Source organism: Vigna unguiculata, chromosome 3 (assembly GCF_004118075.2).
Source record: "Vigna unguiculata cultivar IT97K-499-35 chromosome 3, ASM411807v1, whole genome shotgun sequence".
NCBI classification, from domain to species: Eukaryota; Viridiplantae; Streptophyta; class Magnoliopsida; order Fabales; family Fabaceae; genus Vigna; species Vigna unguiculata.
In genome coordinates, this window is record NC_040281.1 from 61,961,295 (window position 1) to 61,981,821 (window position 20,527).

Consider the following 20,527-nt stretch of genomic DNA (forward strand, 5'->3'; position numbering starts at 1 on the left):
AACTGGATGCATACAATATCCACCAACCTCTGCCCATCTAATCAATGTGAGTCATACATGTTTGTACCTACAAATACATATTGAATCTTCACAGGTAGGCACGAACCAGATACCAAACATACCAATTTTAATAAGCGTATGAGGCTTGAGTACTGCTCCAGTGTGCCTAATTTAGCTGGTTGGTACCACACAGGGCACCAATGCCCCTCCCCCACCCCCTCCTTTCATATGCCTTCTTTACTCAAGGAGTTTAGGAACCAGGAGGAAGCCTAGAGGATGTAATAAAAATACACCAAGCATTGTACACAAGGTGGGGGATATATAAATGCTTAGAATAAAAGGCATACATTTTCATTTCAGCTGCCTGATAAAAGATAAATTTGCTATTCATATATAAAACTCTTTCCTCGATATAAAATACAAATAAATATCTTTTACTTGAGCAACCACTACAGCCATATACGACTTTATGAGAAAACAGGGTCCAATTAAACCTCACCAGTACCCCTCTTTGCTTGCAATGTAGCAACATGTAAGCACTAATCAATATTTGGTATCTTTGCCTGACAAACACAACCAAACAAATTGTGTAGTAAGTGCGGATGGAGAGAAAACGGAAACACAAAATACAAATTTTTACAATTTGAAATTACAGATTCAAGTAGTCGTTCTTATTTCTATGATTTAAGTCAGGTAAGAACCTGGAAATATGAAGCCAATGCCGTTAAAAAAGAGAAAGCAATTGCCTGAAATTAAAGTTAGAAAGTTTTTCAGCTTATTATATTCGTGACAGGGACTATGATATTAATGGTACTGAGAAAACCAATACAAACTCATATTTTTACAAAATTTTACACTTAGAAGCTACTGATCCGAGTAGAAATTCTTATCTTCATGATTTAAGAACCTGGTACTATGAAGTCTATGCTGTTAGGAAACAGGAACTCACCTATACAGCATATTTAACAGTAAAAATGAGTTTTTAGTTATGCAAGTATGTACTCAAAACAGAAACCTACTTTTTTGTAGAACTAACATAATAACAATGCAAGTATCTCTGCTGCAAAATTCACTCACTGTAAATACAGAATGATTTAGGATGACCTATTATACTTAGGTTAATGGCTCTGTGAAAAAAAGACACCGAACTGTTATCTTATTTATACTACCATGATGCAACAAATATGTACAATAATGATGATAGACAGAAAATCGAGGAAATAGAAATGAACCTAGTAATTGTACAATAACTAACGGCCCCATCATTCAGAGCAATATAACCTGAAACTGTTTCCAGACCCATTCTATAAGAAATAAAAATATGAAGAAAAATATACGAAAGTGCACAGTTGGTGAATCCCAAAAATGAAAAATTAAGCACAACAGACTAACATCAGATGCAGTATAAAATTCACATTAAAAAACAGCATGACAATTGTTTTTGAGAATTTCACACATTTGCAAAATGCCTTAATCATACTCATCAATCCAATACCAAAATTCCAAAGGAAAACAAAAATCAATTGAGGGATGAAGCAACAAATAGCTACTGAAAAAAAAAAAAGGTTTTGAGAATCTAAAAGTCCTCTTAAGCCAAAGAAATGAAGTTGGCATTTTCAATAACAATACTGCATTGATTATTGGGGAAAGAAGAAACCTTTGTTGGAGAAAAGTTGGCATCAAGGCCTGAATGAGTGAGATAAATCCGAACATCCTCTCCTGAGGGCGAATAAGCAACAACTCGCAACAGTAGCAGTCATTGTTGTTGAGTTGTTACCTCATCTCCACACTCAGAAAATTGAAAATATAATGCCAAAACTCGTTTGTTTTGGGTCTTTCGCTGTTTCCATCCTCTCAACACTCATCCTGTTGCAATCTACTCATTCAAAGTAAAGTAAAAACACTAGGATAATGGGTTTGTTTGAAAAACTTCTCTCTACAAGGAAATTCAGAAAGGAAAGTAAAATAAAATAGCTTTTTTCATAAACTATATTTAAATTTAAAACTTTAAAAAAATTGCGCAAATATATAATCACTTTTTTTTTAAATGAAAAATATTCATCATTTTAACTATGAAAACCAAACACATCAGCCTGTGTTGGCCTTTTTTATCACATTTTTTTATTATATAAAAATAATATAATTAAATAAATTATTTATTATACGTACTTAAATTATATTTTGAGAGAATAAGATAATCAAATATTATAAATTTAGTTGTATATACACTTCCATTGTAAGTTGAATATAGATAGATACTTTCTTATTTGCTATAGAGTCTCTTGTTTCCGTTTCTTTCTGTTTCTTTATTTGTTTTATTATATATTTTTTTCATTTTCTTATATTAATATTTTTTATCTGGAAATTTTACGTTGTAACTTTAAAATATTTTTAAGAATAAAATATGAAAAAAATTTACATAATTCCAATCCCAATTATAATATTAATATGGGATGTAGGTAGTAATGAAGGAGGTGCAGGAAGAAAAGGTCGTACTATATTGGTTGAAGATCCAGTGAGATCCATTATGGGTTTACTCTGGGTCTGTTTTCTTAGTGGGCCTATGATATATTTTAAGTCAAATTTGAAGACAAGTCTCACAGTAAAAGTCCATCGATAACTTCAGTTATTGTTATATGAAGAAAGTCTCAAGTGAAAGTGAGTCACCCACCCAATATAATGAGAGATAGAAAATGACAACTAATTTATTTTATATTCTGATGAAATTTTTTAAGTGATTTTTATTTTTATTTTTTCTATATTTCGATCACTTAAAAAATATTATTTCAAATTATAAAAAAAAATTGTTAAAATTTAATTGTTAAAATATTATTATTCGAAATAGAAAATGAATGAAACATAGATTCAAGGGTGGTGGGTGATGAAGCATATACGTGTAAGAGGAGAAAGGTTGTGTGTGGGTCCATGGAGATGAAAATGGAGGATTGAGTGAATGAATATATGAGAATATCTGGTCATTCAATCCAATTCCACATCATGTCTCAAAACAACCTTAACTCTAATAATCTATGTCTTACATTTCCATTCTAAGGAATCTCTGAATCACTCTCCATCTTATGTTATGTCTCTCTTTCTTTCACTCTCTTCGGTATGTGTCTCCTTTTCATAAGAGCATTCAAATGGAAGCAATTTCCAAACTCAAAAACATGTGATTATCCTTGAATATAGAACATTGAATTAGTTGGGTCCATTGCGATGGCTTTGAATTGAACCGAACAAGTAGAAAATGGTGATTTATTAAGAATGATAAGATTGAAAAACGATGGCAATGAATTAGTGGGAAAAAAGAAGCATTAATGGGGCTATTATGAAGTTCAAATAAGTTACAAGTCTTATCTTATCCCTACAAAAGGATGCGTGACTCACTATCTACTTCATCACTCCACTAATCACAAATAAAGTAGTTCAATATGATATACGACTATATAGTGGTGATCATGTGAGGGACAAGGACATTTTTTTAGTATATTGCTAAACAATTGTGTCTTCTTGTTTTGTTTTCCATTTGCGACCATGATGTGTTGCGTTTCTACAACCTCATCAAATATTTCAAACCGATGCTAACTTTATCCACAACATAGTACTTATAAACTTTTTATTCGTTCTTTGGTTTTAAGAGACAGAAAAAGATATTATAACTTTTCACGCCGTTCTAGCTTATCTTTGAGAAATATATTCCCCAAATCTAGTTAAGAGGGCACGATTCACATTCGGATCTTATTTTTATTTAATTTTAGAGATGATAAATAAATTTGTCCTGTGAGTATTGTCCGAATTCGTCCTCGTTTTGACCGGGAATCTTCGCACTGACTGAGTATGGGTATGAATATGAGGAATCCCAGATTTTTTCAATTGGGTATGGGGATGAGAATGTACATATCCCTGCTAAAATATTTGTCTTCGCCATATCTCCATCATCGTTTAAATTATTAAAAATATTCACAATTAATTAAGTAACCGTATATATATATATATATATATATATATATATATATATATATATATATATATATATATATATATATATATATACTTTCTATTTTTTTATTTCTTTTAATTATTTGGTTTGTCATGAAAATCATTCGCATCTCCAATATATTTTTTTATTTTATCATAACCTTTATGTAATTATGTTAAAATAATATATGTCAATTAAAAAAAATTATGTCTAACATTTGAATATTTCTATTATTTTTTAATATTTTTATTTATTGTATATTTTTCTTTTACATGTTTTACATGAGAATGTTTAATACTCTTAATTTAAGTGTTTAATAGCATAGATCTTTCATTTACTAGTTAATATAAAATAAAATTTGTACTTATTATTATTAAATTTTGTTTTATTTGAATAACTATTTCGCTAAAACAATTTTTGTTATTTCTCAACCAACCATTGAGTATATATGTTGATATTTGAAAATTTTTCTTACATCTCTAAGATATTTTTCATCTTATCATACCCTTAATTATACATTTGTTTTTATTTGTGCGATTCCTTTCAATAGTCTTCAAATTGTTTATAAGACGCACATTTGTTAATTTTTTAATATTTTTATTTTTTGTTTATTTTCATCATGTAAAATACTATTTCGATATATTTTATCTAATTATTTTTTATTTTCTAACTCATTACAATCATACTTTAATTTTTTTCACTATAATTGTATAAATAATTTTTATTTACTACAATATAAAAATTTAATATAATTGCCATTAATATTTTTTTATCACCATCCAACGTATATTGGAGTTCAAAAGATACAAGATCTATGTTAAAATTTTATTATTATGTTTATTATTTATTATTTGCGTCATTTTGATCAAGTGATGTAATATAACTTTTATTACTGTATAAAAAAGATATTCATTATAATTTAAAAAATTGAAGTAAATAAACATTCAAAATATATTTTAATTTGAATATTTGTTTTTCCTTTTATACTTTTTAAAAATATTTTTAAATTTTATCAACTAGATCTCATTAATGTTTTTTTAATAAATGTTTTATTTTCATGATTTTTTTTTTGGTATTCTAATATAAAATGTAAACAATTATAATTTATTTCATAGTATTTGATATCAAACAAACAATCATCCTCATAATATTGAATATTTGATAATATTATGTTTCCTTTATCGTATTTTTTTTATTTTATAAAAATTAATTAAAACTAATATTAAAAAAGTAAGAAAACGGTAATGGGTAAGAGTACGAGATCATATTCGTTACTCGGTGAAGATTGGAATGGAACAAAAGTTTGATACCCGTTAGATTTGAGTTTGGGTATGAGAATGATAATTGATTTTTTTTACAGATGGATATGAGATAGTAAAACTCTTACCGTCTCACTCTGTTGTCATATCCCTAGTTCTAACGGTGAGAAGATAACTAATGTATGTCTATTAGGTTTTTCTATGTTGCTTTTTTTTTTCTTGTCTTAATATAATTATACAATATTTGTTAACCATGGAAAAGCAAATTAGATTCAATAAGTAGAGTGGTAATTTTGTTCAAGTATTTCAATCAGTTTTTCGTTGAGGATGCAATAAGTAGATGCAATCGTTTTATTAATCAATCACTAGAATATGTGAGACATTTCTATTTTCATTCATTTTTTTTTTAATTTCAACCATGATAGCAATAGAGTAGTTGTATTACTCTTCAAATTGTTTTGAGTTGTTACTTTCTAAAGTCAAATTGTTAATTGTTGTTATTAATAAGAAAGTTCTCAACAGAACTTTTCTCTGTTTTTTTTATTTGTCTTGTTTTTCTACGACTTATTTTAATTAAATTATAAAAAATGTAAAAAAAGTATAATATATATATATATATATATATATATATATATATATATATATATATATATATAAATAAGGAAATTGGTTAAGTGTTGAATGAATTGAAAGATCGTAGATGTTTTGGGTGGGAGACCACAAAGCTAGTGATTATAAATTAGTGTAATTGGTTAGAGGCACGGGTATATGTCACATGCTCACCATCAATAATTTTATGCTTCCTGGGCCCCACCCTCTTTCGTTAATTATCACTCTATTTCACACAATAATAAATCTCTCTCAGTTTATCATGTTCTAATGTTAAATAAATTTATTTTGGTGTGTATCGTTTGAACTTGTTATTGTTTGGATAGAAAATTTTGCACCGATTAAATATAGATACGAGTATAAAAAATAAGTATGCGGATGGAAATGATACGTATATATCCGTTTCGACTTCATCTTCCTATATCTATTATGATATTCGTGAACATTTAAATTTTTAAAATATTCATAACATATATATATATATATATATATATATATATATACTACATATTTTTTATTTTTATGTTGATTTGTCATGAAATTCATTTGTATCTTTGATATATTTTTTGTCTTATCACAATTTTCATCCAAGTTTAAATGATGTGTGTCAATTAAATATTTGTTATATCTTACATTTGAATATTTTTAATATTTTGTAATATTTTTATTTATTATATATTTTTCACATAAAAATATTTAACATTATCAATTTAAGTATTCGATGGCATAAACCTTTCATTTATCAATTTATATAAAAAATTTATCTTATTTATTATATTATTACTAATTTTTGTTCTTTTGAATAACTTTTTTGTTTCGTTAAAACAAATTTCATTATCTCTCAATCATCGATTATGTTGATATTTAAAAAAAATTCTTAAATCTTTCTAAGGTATTTTTCATTTTATCATACCCTTAATTATTATAGATTTATTTTTTTTTTGTGCAAAGTCTTTCAAATTATTTTTAAGACACATTTGATCATTTTTTTACTGTTTTTATTTTTTGTTTATTTTTATTATGTATAATACTATTTTAATATATTATCACTGCAATTGTATAAATAAATTTTATTTACTATAATATAATAATTTAATGTAATTGTTATAATTTTTTTATCATCATTTAAGATATATTGAAGTACAAAAGATAAAAGACCTATGTTAAAGTTCTATTATTATTAGTCTAATTTTTTGTTTGCGTGCTGTGATAAAGTGATTTATTATAACAAATCCATATTTATGCTATTACAAATACATATCAATGTCATGGTAAAACTCGTACTAATATATATTACACATGTACCACTATTCAGCCAAATAGTCATTGATTTAAGTAGTAAAACGTGATAGTTCAAGTAATGTTAAAGAGTTATGAAGTTTATCATCATAATATAATCTCAAATCTTGATCAGCACTAAAACACATAGTGGCAAAAAAAGGTTTGATAGTAGTCAACAGTCTCATGTCAAAAAGTGCTATGATTTTCTCATTATAAATTACTGTTCTTATAAAATACCACTGTCACATTATTAAAGCTTACAATGGCCTCGTGATTTATAGAGAAAAAGGGGATTAATAATTGTTTCACTGTTAGGTGAATTAATTAGTTAATCGAATATAATCTTCAGCGGAGGAAAGGACAACACAAAGGGAATCGATTTTATTTTATTTATTTTTTACTTTGTTATTACTTATTCATCTTTTCCTCTCCTTTCATGAATATGTTTCCAGAATGATAATAACATCTGTGTTGGAAGTTGGTGACACGAGTTTGATTAAGGAAACGCCAGATTCATTGGTGAGTCGTGACCATTGCCGTTTGCTTTGTAAATGGTCATACTTTTATGCTAGTGCTGGATGTGGACACACAACAACAAAGACCCATTTCCATTTCTATCGAGTTTTTTCTCAAGATTCTCTGGTTTTTCTTCCTTTCTCTTTCACTATTTTTCAGAATCACCCTCCACAATCTGAAAAGTGACATGCAAAAATTTTAAATACTTTTGGTGTGGTCCTCTTACAAATCAACCCAACCAAGCCATTCTACGATTCTAACAAAGGGATGTGGGGTGGTGAGTGCTTCCACCGAAAACGATGAAACCAGAGCACTCGTGTATCTTAATGGCTCTGAGCCACAGAAAGAGAGAGAGGGTAAGAGTTTAAAGAAAGTGACATGTTGAGTCCTTCATATAGGCCATTGCCTCATCCAAAAGGGCATGTGAGCCTTTAAACTGAGCATCTCAGATAGGCACGCCTCGACCAGATTCAAATTCTTTTACCCTTCTTCTCACCAACTTTTATTTTATTATGAGATCCATGGCTTGTGATTGGAAGGTGTGGGTAGAAAGGGGAAGAGAAGTTGGTGGGGTCGTGTAAGGTGTGGGCGACAAGTCACATGGCATGTTAGGCCATTCTGCTCTGTCCAATAACCATGTTTTTTGGAGCTTTTGTGAAAAGTTTGGAGAAGTGGAGTTGGACATTCACTCCATTCAATTTCCTTCACACATTCACTTTAATTTCCCCCACAGTATCATGAAGCCTTTAGCTCAGATAAACACCAATAAAATCTCAAATACATAGCAACCTTTGCCATTCAATAGTAACACCAAACAAATATGCATGTCATGTCACCATGTTTGTCTCGTATCCACTAACTCCACTTCAAAACATACTGTATTAATTCAGATCAAAACACAGTAGTTTTTTGTTACCCCACAGATTCGAAAAAATGATATTTTTTGCAAGCTTCACACCATTAAATCACATGCTTAATCATGGATCCGGTTATTAATATTCAAGGAAAGTAAATTTTGCGATGGATTCCCCCACCTTTATGAGAAGAGGCGCGACCTGCAACTGAACCTTCTCAACTCTAAACTCTGTTCTATTAGTTTAATTTATGGTCTTTTGCAAAGATAGAAAAGAGTCAATTTCATGGGTGGAATAGTATTGTTTCGGTTGAGATGATAATTAATCTATTTAGATTTATCCATTTGTAGCAGAAACAAACAAGATTCACATAAGATTACACGAAGTGGTTAAAAGGGATGTTCACATTCTTCGAGATTAAAGTGGGACAAAAATAGATAGATACATAGATTAGATAAATTTGTACTAAGAGTGGAGAGAAAAGGAGGCAAATAATAGTAACAGTTTAAAAAATGGACAGACACGTGAGATGACATACATTACGAGGAAGAAGAAGAAGAAGAAGAAGCAGCGGAGAGAAGGTTAAAGAGAGCGTTCATGGCTCGAACCTGCATCTCAAGAGCGGGTATGTAATCGATGGCTTCTTCAAGAACAACCGGTAACGGTTCTTTCCGGCAACCGGGAACCAACCGTCCCAGGAACCTAACTTTCCTCTGCACACCCGCTCCACCCTTCCCCTTCAGCCGGTGAACGCTCACGCGAGCTCTCTTTGAGCGGCTAGGGAGCGTCGCGGCCACTCTCTGTCTCTTGTGTTTGGTGAACTTGAGCTTGAGCCGGTTGGTGAGGATGGCTCGGCTCCAGCGCGTCCTCCCCTTGGCCGTGGCGGCGAGGACTCTGTCCGCGGCTTGGCGCACGGCTTTGCCTTTGGGCGAGGCGGAGCCGAGGTTGTTGACTCTGGCTAAGGCTTGGCGCAGCTTGGAGGAGTAGATTTGTTGCTGCGCTTGGGATTTCCACTTGGGCTGCTTCTCATCCTCGCGTTCCTGTGTTTTCTTCTTCTTTCTTCTCTTCGCGTCACGTGACCGCTCCGTGCTCGCTGTTGTCGGGTTTCTGATCATTGACGATGATGTTGGTTCTGACGATTATGAATTATGATGTCATCTGAAGAATGTTGAATTCTTAAAACAGAGAAAGAAGAGGAACGGGAAAAAGGAGAGAAGGGAACGGAACAGGGTGGGTGAGGCGTTCCGTTAGAGTGTTCCCTTGAGTTGAGTTGAAGGGAGAGAGGGACGGTGGAGTAGAGATATAAAGGGATCACAATCGCGATGGAGAGAGACTGCCAAACCACGCGTCCTTTTTTTTTTTTTTTTTAAATAAAAAAGAAAAAAGTGTTTTATTTATTTTGGGCTGCTTAGGCATACTTACTGGACTGGGTTTAACTTTCGGCACTTGTCTGTATGCCAGCCCAGCCAGCCTGTAAAGCCTATTTTTTTGTTCCCAAATCAAAAATATAAAATGCATATGTTGCTATCATATTTGTAAACTGGTGACGTTTCTCTGTTTATGAATTATTCACAGCTTCAAATATTGGTCTTTATATTTTCTAAAATTCAAAATTTTCATTTCTAAATTTTTTACCTTATTTTATTTTGAATTACTCAACTTTCGTCGTCTTCAATCCTGAAGACACATAACTACTACTACCTTTAATCATGCAAAAAGCTAATAAATATAGTACATCATTGTCCCTATTTTATTGATAGTTTATATTCTAAACTGATTGTACTATATTATTTTAGTTTAATTATTGCTTTTAGTTTGAATTATATAGGTAGGAGAAGTTTGTATTTAATAAATATCTTTTGTCGTCTTTAAATGAGAGTTGAAACTTGCAATATCACAAGTTCTCTTATAGTTGAATAGGCAATTCTAATGTAACTACTTTATTTGTTTTTGTCTATATTTATATAAATACCTTTATATTGATTTTTTCATATAGCTTTTTCTTCTTTTCACAATCCTTTTTTTACTATGTCTATATTTGTTTCGTTATGTTTTTAAATACATAACTTTAATGAAAAATTTCATAAACAAAAGGGGTGATAAAAGGCTTGGAAATGAAAAAAAAAATGTATATAAAGTGAGACATAAAAGTAGTATTGTGGTGAATGTTTTGGTTGGCCAAGGGTAAGAAGGCACTGGAAATAGAATTTGGAGCGCATGGCATGTGTGTTTCATAGTTGAAGATTAGAACAGAAAAATCCAGCGAGGTTGAGAGCGAAAGGACCCTTCTTCGAGATGTCAAAGGTGGTCCATTGAAACACTTTATGCACAACAGTGAAACATGCATAAAAAAAGGGGCCAAACGGTTGGAACAATTACGAAATCTTTTGGATAAAAACTATACTGTTTCATCGTATTATTACTTAACAAGTTAGGGTTTAATGTAACTTTGAAGGAATTTGAAATGGAGAAGCTAAGAAAAAGTATTGTGTGGGAGATGAGTGAGCAACTGGATCCGCATTGGATGGGTGCATGCATGATGGTGGCTTTCCATTGAGGTAATCCGTGCAATGATTGTTGGGTATGTATGTGTGTGTGTGAGTGTGGTCATCCATTATAACATTAACAATAAACAAATGAGGGATGCATCATCTCCAAATTCTTTTGTTTTTTTGTTGTTGCCAGAGATTTTGGATTTTTATTCTTTTCACACCTTCTATCATGCTCCACCAATTTATACTTATTTTACAATTTAATTCTCAATCATAATCAACATCTTCCTATTTTTTGCTCTTGTTTGTTTGATATCATGGTGCTTGCAAACCTAATGGCCCTTTGCTTTGTCCCTACTTCATTCCATGATGGCTCGGGACTCCAGAGGATAATTAACCAAAGACAAAGCTGCACAACACACTTCATAAAATTGTGAATGAAGGGTCAAAACTAAAAAGTAGTTCATGTGTTTATAGCAAGAACACCGGTATAATTTTGATACCATATATTTTTTCTACACATTATCTCTCATAACTATTTACTTTTTTTTTAAATATAAAAGTTAATTTTTGTTTAGATTATTTTAATTTTATAAATATTGTCAGATAATTATCAAATTGTGTCAAACAATTTTTTTTCTTTGTACTAACAGAGAGGCTATCATAAGCATATCGCTTCTCGACAATTCGACTTAAGACTTTGAAAGACCTAAAACAAACTTAAAAAATAAGACCTTGTATTAAAATTTATTTTTCAAACTTTTTAATGCAAAATTATATATTAAATTGTCATAATTAATTTCATTTATTTTTTTTCTTAATAGATAATAAAACTAATTTATTTAATATTTCTTCAAACAATGTTCATCTTAAATAAATTTTTATTATATTGAGTTTTGACCCATAGCATACTAAAATCGTTAACATTATTTTATAAGTTATATAGGCATTTGAATATAATCTATTGTTTTTAATAATTAATAATGTCAATTGATTTATCATTTTCCAAATCTATAATTTCTCTATTTAATTATGGAAATAAATCAAATCTACTAATATTATCTTGTTCATTCAAATAGCATCCACCTATATTTTCTAATTCAATTTTCTTATATATTTTTTAAAATTTATTAATAATTCATTTTTATGATGAAATTAAAGTCCTGCGTTTTTTCTCTTCTTTTGAATTTTTGACATATTTATATATTTTTATATGAAATAAAAATTTATTATATAAAATACTACTAAATATAAATTTATAAAACAAATGAGTTAAAATAATGAAACATGATTGGTTATCATGAAAGTAAACTCAATACGAGACTTGTAATATTTTGAAGTATCAAGTTTCTTTCTTCTTATTAAGTCTCAATTTTTTCAAAAACTTGCAAAATTTATTTTAAGATTAATAATTAATAAAAATAATAATAATAAATTATTGTTTTCTCAACTCGGTAGTAATTATTTTTTTCTCAAAAACTTGAATTATCTTTATGTAAAAAATCAACCTGAAAAATTAATCTATTTTTCACCATAACACTAATTGACTCTGGGCCCAAACAAAGAGTAATGGGGGTATTAAACCCAAAAAACTACAGAAAGACAAATTCCCCATACACCTCCATATTTTTTATCCTGCACCCCATAAGTATGAAAAGTCTTGGTTTGGTTTGTCCTTAGTGAATTGTGCAATTTGAAGGTCAAAAATTAATTTTTGATTATAAAATCTAAAAGTAACTTTTTTTCTTAAAAACTTATTTCTGATCACACAATACAGAAAAAAAAAAGACTTTTATATTATACAATCCATAACAAGAACAGATCTCTCAAATTGTTTAATCCGGAGACAAAAAATACTTTTGGACTATGTAATTAAAAAACAATTTTTTTCTTAACCTTTTTTCAACTCGTAGTAGCCATTTTTGTCTTGCAAGAAAAACCTTTTTATTTTTTTAAAGAAAAACAGCTCTCAAATTGTGAAAATTGGAAGTCTTCGTGTAAAAAAAAACATTAGATTGTAGGAAGGAATGTCCGACATAACTGTTAACTATGATAGACTAGAATAACTAAATAGATTGGACCGACATAACTGTTTTTTCCTACAACCTAGTATAACACAATTTTTTATTTTAATTGTACAATTTAAAAGATACATTGTAAGTTATTTTGACTTTTAAATTGTATAATTCGTATGTAAAAAATAATTGTTTAATTTTAAAATTAATTATTTTTGAATATATAATTATTTTTTTCAATTTATACATATAGAAAGGATAAATCGAAAATTTATTCCTGGTTCAAAAAAAAAAAGAAGAAGTAAAAAGTGGTTCAGGGAAAATAGCCACGAATGGAACTTGTAGTGTAGGTCCAGATGCGAGCCATAGTAATGGGCTTGGCCCACAGCTCAGCCCAACAAGCGAGAGAATTGGCGCGAAAGTTTTCCCGCCAAACGGAGGAACCCCACAAAAGAGCGGTTTGCAACCCTTGAATAAATTTACAAAGGAAAAGAAAAGAAGAGAAGAAGAAGAATCAACAACTGTGTAGAGTGAGAGAGAGAAGCATGGAACCAGGAAGCCCTTCGTCGCCGGATCCCGAATCGCCATCCTCTCCTTCCGTTGGTTTCAACACCGACCAGATTCCTCACACCCATACCAGCCGTGCCTCCGAGGACGACGAGGCTTCCGTTGACCCCAACATCGTACCAGATGATCGTGAGGAACCACCCGAGGAAGAGGAAGATGGAGAGGATCTTTTCAACGACAATTTCATGGAGTCAGTCTCTTTCTTTTTTCCTTCCACACCTCTATACTTTTTTGTACTTACAACTTTTCCGCTGCTTCGGTGAATGAACAGTGACTATCGGAGAATGGATGAGGCTGACCAGTTCGAAGATTTTGGGCTGGACGACAAATTTGAAGACGACAGAGACTTTGATCAAATTATGGAGGATCGAAGGGCTGCGGAGATGGAAATCGACGCACGTGAGGGTCGCACTACCAATCGCAACAAGCTTCCCCAGCTTCTCCACGACCAAGGTAAATTGTTTGTAAATTGATGAAAAATGTTTCTTGGCTATACATCAAAGAGTTGAAGTGTCGCAAGTTCATTTTGTCAATTAAATTTGAGCTAGGTTGTTATAGATGGGGCCAAAACAATTCCTTTCAATGAAATAGTCTAAAACAACCCATTGTTCCCCAAAATGCATTTTCACCATGCCATAGGGAGAAGAGAAAACTAATGGTCTTTTTACATCAAGACTGATTGTATTACTCGTGACATTAATATTCGTTTGTATGAGCAAGAGTTGGAATATCAATTTTGATTAAGCATGGGTTCCTGGTTGATAAACATATGATGCAAATGAATTTCTACTTATTATTGGTCTTCACAAACCTTATAAATTGAGGGACTAAAATACCCATTAGCTATAATAAGCCTTGTTAACTGTTTATTGTTAGCTGTGGAAAATATACGGTGTTAATCAGTGATTTGTATTCCAGATACGGATGATGACAGTCACAGGCCTTCTAAAAGGGCTCGAGCTGATTTCAGAGCTTCTTTACCGAGTGATGATGATATGCAAAGTTCACCTGGAAGGTCACGAGGGCACTCAAGGGAGGACTTCCATACGACTGATCAAACCGAGGACGATCGAGATGATGTACTGTTTACTTTGAATTTTTTTCTTCCATTAATATTCCATAGTTTCACACCATTGATTTATTTTACAATTAACCTGGGTACATGGAATGTAGGATGACTTTGATGACGGGTATGAGATGTATCAAGTTCAAGGAACACTTAGGGAGTGGGTTACAAGAGATGAAGTGCGCCGCTTCATAGCCAGGAAATTCAAGGACTTCTTACTAACATATGTTAATCCGAAAAATGAACACCGGGACAAGGAATACGTGTGGCTGATAAATGAGATGGTGTCAGGTAATATATTTTGTACAGTGTTTATGCCTTGTGCTTGTGTTAGCGAGATATGTCGTTTTTTACATCAACTTGGTCATCGTGTCTATTATGCAGCTAGTAAGTGCAGTTTGGAGATTGATTATAAACAATTTATCTATGTTCATCCCAACATCGCCATTTGGCTGGCTGATGCGCCTCAGTCTGTCTTAGAAGTAATGGAAGATGTTACCAAGAGCGTTGTCTTTGAGTTGCATCCAAATTACAGAAATATACACCAAAAGATTTACGTACGCATTACCAACTTGCCAGTTTACGATCAGATTCGAAATATAAGGTAGCATAAAAAACAAACTGCGTGTTACTTCGTTCTCATTATTTTTTTCACTGTGAAAAACTTTGAATTGGCTTCGTTGGAGCAGACAAATCCACTTGAATACAATGATCCGAATTGGGGGAGTAGTAACTAGGCGCTCCGGAGTTTTTCCCCAGTTGCAGCAGGTGAAGTATGACTGTAACAAATGTGGGGCAATTTTGGGTCCCTTTTTCCAGAATTCCTATTCAGAGGTGAAAGTTGGGTCTTGTCCTGAGTGCCAATCAAAAGGACCATTCACTGTCAACATTGAACAGGTACATACTTTCTGGATCCAAATTGGAAAAAGGATGAGAGTGAGGATGTCTAAATTAAATCTTTGAATGCTCATATCCTGCGGAATACTGATCTTCCTTTCGACTAGGCCAAATGATTACTAAATGGTTATCTATCCACTGATATGTTGCAAAATAATTTCACGCTCATTAGATTTGAAAGACAAAAGGATAAATAAGCTAATTTTCCCTTTCTGCGCTTGTTGTAGACAATTTATAGGAACTTTCAGAAGCTTACCCTCCAAGAAAGTCCAGGAATAGTTCCTGCAGGTCGTCTTCCAAGATACAAGGAAGTGATATTATTGAATGATCTTATTGACTGCGCTCGCCCTGGCGAAGAGATTGTATCATCTTTTACCTGGACTCTTTACTTATTTTGGTCTTGGTTGTTATAGGATGATTCTTATATTTTTTTTTTCTGCTCTGTTTTTCAGGAGGTCACTGGTGTTTATACCAATAATTTTGACTTATCCCTAAACACAAAAAATGGGTTTCCAGTATTTGCCACTGTTGTTGAGGCAAATTATGTTACGAAAAAGCAAGACCTGTTTTCTGCTTACAAACTGACACAGGAAGACATGGCAGAGATTGAAAATTTGGCCAAAGACCCTCGAATCGGAGAAAGGGTATGTACCTGAGATTTTTTTCTGCGTCTCTTTTTCAATTCGAATATTGTTACATAATGTGTTACCGATTGATTTAATTTCAGATTATTAAGTCCATTGCTCCATCAATCTATGGTCACGATGACATAAAAACTGCAATCGCTTTAGCTATGTTTGGAGGCCAAGAAAAGAATGTTGAAGGAAAGCATCGGCTTCGAGGAGACATAAATGTTCTTCTTCTGGGTGATCCAGGAACAGCGAAGTCTCAGTTTCTCAAGTATAATTTATCAAGTTGATTTTGTTTATGTCTTTCTACTGGTAACTATGTTCAGTAAATTAACGTTTCAAAATATACTTCAAGGTATGTTGAAAAAACTGGACAGAGAGCTGTATACACTACTGGCAAAGGGGCTTCAGCCGTGGGTCTCACAGCTGCTGTTCACAAGGATCCAATCACACGGGAGTGGACTCTTGAGGGAGGAGCCCTTGTTCTAGCCGACAGAGGAATTTGTCTTATTGACGAGTTTGACAAGATGAATGACCAAGATAGGTTAGGAAATAGTCTTTTACAATTGCTTGAAAAATTTTAATTTCATTATTAATCTGCACCCTCACGAACTATCCTTGACCTACTAAGTTATGTATTTGTTACCAGGGTGAGTATCCACGAAGCCATGGAGCAGCAGAGTATTAGCATATCAAAAGCTGGAATTGTTACATCTCTTCAGGCACGCTGTTCTGTAATTGCTGCAGCAAATCCTGTTGGAGGAAGGTAAGCAAATATTTTAAGGTTGCTTCCACCTGGCTCCAAGTTTGTAATGTTCATCAGGCTAAGGTTTCAACTTCTATCTCATACAGGTTGAAAGATATTGGATGTACTACGAATATTGCAAGGTTTTGTTCCTTTTTTTAAGTATCTAAACAATTTTTATTATTTGCAGATATGATTCCTCGAAAACATTCTCTCAGAATGTTGAATTGACAGATCCTATTATTTCTCGTTTTGATGTCCTCTGCGTTGTGAAGGTTATATTTAAATTCACGACTTCTTTCTCTACCTCCTCGTTTGAACGTATTTATTGAGGGCGTTCATTTTACAGGATGTTGTTGATCCCGTCACTGATGAAATGCTTGCAACGTTTGTCGTTGACAGTCACTTCAAGTCACAACCCAAGGGTGCTAACCAAGATGATAAGTCCTTTAGTGAGTCCCAAGATGTCCATGCATCCGCTGTGCCAGCTGATCCAGAGGTCTTTCCCAAGAACCTGCTTGTGTTTTGTGATCTTTAAGGGAAACTTCAGTATGACTTCTGTGTCTTGACTTTTGAGAGTTATTTGGCTTTCTTGCAGATACTTCCTCAGGATCTACTGAAGAAGTACATTACATATGCGAAATTGAATATTTTTCCAAGGTTGCAAGATGCCGATATGGATAAACTGTCTCATGTATATGCAGAATTGCGGAGGGAATCTTCAGTAATGTCTTAAACTTTTTTCCCAAACTAGATTGTAGTTATTGTTTGTATTCGATTCGTTGACATGCTTCTCTTGTTTCTTGTATATAGCACGGACAAGGAGTCCCTATTGCTGTAAGACACATCGAATCCATGATACGGATGTCTGAAGCTCATGCGAGAATGCATCTCAGACAGCATGTTACACAAGAGGACGTTGACATGGCAATTCGTGTTCTACTTGAATCATTTATTTCAACACAGAAGTTTGGGGTTCAGAAGGCTCTTCAAAAGGTATAAAAAAATATTCTGAATCCTGATATTCCGTGGCATCATATTTTGTTACAAATGAATTTTCATCTTTTGCAATTGTTTTTCACTTTAAAAGGAATGGAATTTGTACTGCACAAATATAACCCTGAGCCTTCCCCTTAAACAATGTGTTTGTTGTTCCCCAGAGCTTTAGAAAGTACATGACTTTCAAGAAGGACTATAATGAACTGCTGCTTTATATTCTCCGGGAGCTTGTAAAGAATGCTATGCATTTTGAAGAAATTGTGACCGGGTCTACTTCAGGGCTAACTTATGTAGATGTTAAAGTAGATGATCTGTACAATAAGGTAAAGAAGATTTGTCCTTTGAGTATTGTTACCAACGGAGGTAATCAATGAATTGACTTTATTTGACATTGCGCAGGCTCAAGAACATGACATCTATGATCTGAAACCATTCTTCAACAGCACCCAGTTTTCAAGGGCCAATTTTGTATTGGATGAAGAACGGAAAGTCATCAGGCATCGCCTTGTTTGAATATTCGATCGCTTTTAACCATTGACCCAGCAGTTACATGTGCTATCTTCTTACCTCGCTGTTATTTTAATCACTGGTGTTGCCTAATGCTTTATACTTACACGCCAAGACCAGCGAGAAGACGCGCAAGTTGTATTATTATTACTCTTCATACGCCGCTCACTTCACAAATATATAATTTGGATACATTTATATTTCTTATTCTTTATTATGTTCAAAAATTATCTTCTTTCCTTTTAGCCAGTGAATGTTATATTTCACTCTTTCTAAATCTGAATGAATTAGTCATTTATTGAGTTTGGAAGGTAAAATAATGTTTAATTAGAAGATTGATGACGGGCATTTATAGTTATTAAGGCACGTGTAAGTAGAGTGCATCTTTTGACATTTTTTTTTCAAACTTCTTCACATTTCTACTCTTCAAAAATAATTTTAATAATTTTTTAAAGAAGTATATTTTCAAAATAAACACATGGGATCTCATCTAGGAAAAAAATATACTTTATACTATTTTCTTTGTTGTACTTTACTAGTTTGTTAAGTCCTAAACACTAAATATTTTATTTGACCGTGAACATCTAAACATGGAATAATTATTCATAATATATAGAAAATACTTGACAATTTTTATAACAATTTGCAGGGAAGTTCTTTTTGAGTTCCTTAGTACCTAATAATTCATGTTTGGTTTAAAGAGAACTACCGTTATAAGTCTTAAACTAGTCGACTGCAGATTTAAAGGATGCTCCAACAAAAAAAGATCACTTTACCTCTTTATTTGTATCATGTCACCCTCAGCTTTTATGTAATTCAAACACTCATTTAAGAGTTGTAAACACTTAGCTATTTTTTAATTTTGATGTACCTTATTCAACCTCTCTATAATGTCTATTATTCGATAATCCTTTTTAAAATACTTGGTTTTTTTTTTTCATAATGTTGAACAAACTTTGAAATTCTTTATGAATAAAAAATATTACCGACAATCTTATTGAGAAATCCTAAATGATTCATGATTATACCAATTTAATTTTGAACAATATAAATAATTATTTTTGTAATTAATCAATTACTTTTATAAGTAGTTTTTGTTATATACAGATAATTGATTACTAGATGTAAATAATCAATTATTTAGGTTGCGGAAGCTTTTGTCATACACAATCAATTATCATATCTAGACACCAGATCAATTAATCAATCGAGTATATATCCCATCTTTTGGTGTTATACAAAATCCCCTAAATTTTGTGATCTTCTTAAATTATACCCTCCCATTATTAATAGTGTAAAATCCTTTTCAGATAGATTAATTCTTATAATACTTTCTCAAATTACATAAAAAAAATCCCTTTTTTTAAACTACACACAAATTTTCGCTTTATTATAAAAGCATTTCGTTGTCACCTTTTTACATTACACACAGCATCATTAAAAAATGAATTGCTGTAAATGTAGTTTTGAGAAAATGTTAAGAGGTGTCGCTGCATACACCTCTCTTTTTTATATGCTATCAAAATTCTCTGAATCTCTTTCCTTCTTATCCCTCTCTGTTATCAATAGTGTAAACTTTATTTAAAGCAAATTAGATTATCATATTTTTACAGTCCTTCTGTGGCATGACATAGTTATTAATGAAAAACAATTATAATATAAAAAATGTCCTTAATGAAAATTTTATAATATAAAAACGGAGCTTACCTTGTACATTTGTATGGTGCATAATTGATATGGGAGTATCAAAGATGTCCACTTTTACTTTTAAACCGTAATCATTTTTTTTTTCCTTAATCCATTGCATATTTTCTCAACTATGAAAAGTTTACATTTAGAGTAATCACTTTTTAATATATGTTCTTTTTACAAATTAACGACATTTTAAAGAATTTTTTTTTCCTGAATGATATCATATCTCAATTAATAATATTGGGAGAGCCAAAATAAAATACTCAAAATTTATATATTTAGTTATTATGACTAATATAATAAAAATGAACACACAATTTAGTATAATTGGAATTGAAAATAAAAATTGTAACTACAAAAGAAATCGTACAAATATATATATTTGAAGATATTTTCTTGGATCACGTTCCAAATAATAAA

General features: G+C 31.7%; 2 protein-coding genes and 1 long non-coding RNA gene across 3 annotated transcripts; 1 reads left to right on the forward strand and 2 right to left on the reverse strand.

Moving 5' to 3' along the window:
- Positions 1–390: 390 nt before the first annotated feature.
- On the reverse strand, positions 391–1,939 carry LOC114177036. Its single transcript, XR_003603096.1, has 3 exons — positions 1,658–1,939; positions 702–746; positions 391–563 (listed from the first exon to the last, which is right to left on the reverse strand). It is a non-coding gene; the product is annotated as an uncharacterized LOC114177036 (long non-coding RNA).
- A 6,930-nt stretch (positions 1,940–8,869) lies between these two features.
- Positions 8,870–9,841, reverse strand: LOC114176208 (transcription factor bHLH147-like). Its single transcript, XM_028061165.1, has one exon. The coding sequence runs from the start codon at positions 9,611–9,613 to the stop codon at positions 9,038–9,040; it is 576 nt and encodes a 191-aa protein (XP_027916966.1). The 5' UTR covers positions 9,614–9,841; the 3' UTR covers positions 8,870–9,037.
- A 3,662-nt stretch (positions 9,842–13,503) lies between these two features.
- LOC114179767 (DNA replication licensing factor MCM2) lies at positions 13,504–18,627 on the forward strand. Its single transcript, XM_028066218.1, has 17 exons — positions 13,504–13,762; positions 13,844–14,025; positions 14,491–14,651; positions 14,746–14,929; positions 15,023–15,242; positions 15,328–15,535; positions 15,763–15,897; positions 15,988–16,179; positions 16,263–16,435; positions 16,520–16,708; positions 16,814–16,930; positions 17,100–17,184; positions 17,259–17,408; positions 17,508–17,633; positions 17,723–17,905; positions 18,070–18,231; positions 18,308–18,627. The coding sequence occupies exons 1-17, from the start codon at positions 13,551–13,553 to the stop codon at positions 18,419–18,421; spliced, it is 2,793 nt and encodes a 930-aa protein (XP_027922019.1). The 5' UTR covers positions 13,504–13,550; the 3' UTR covers positions 18,422–18,627.
- The last annotated feature ends 1,900 nt before the right edge of the window (positions 18,628–20,527 follow it).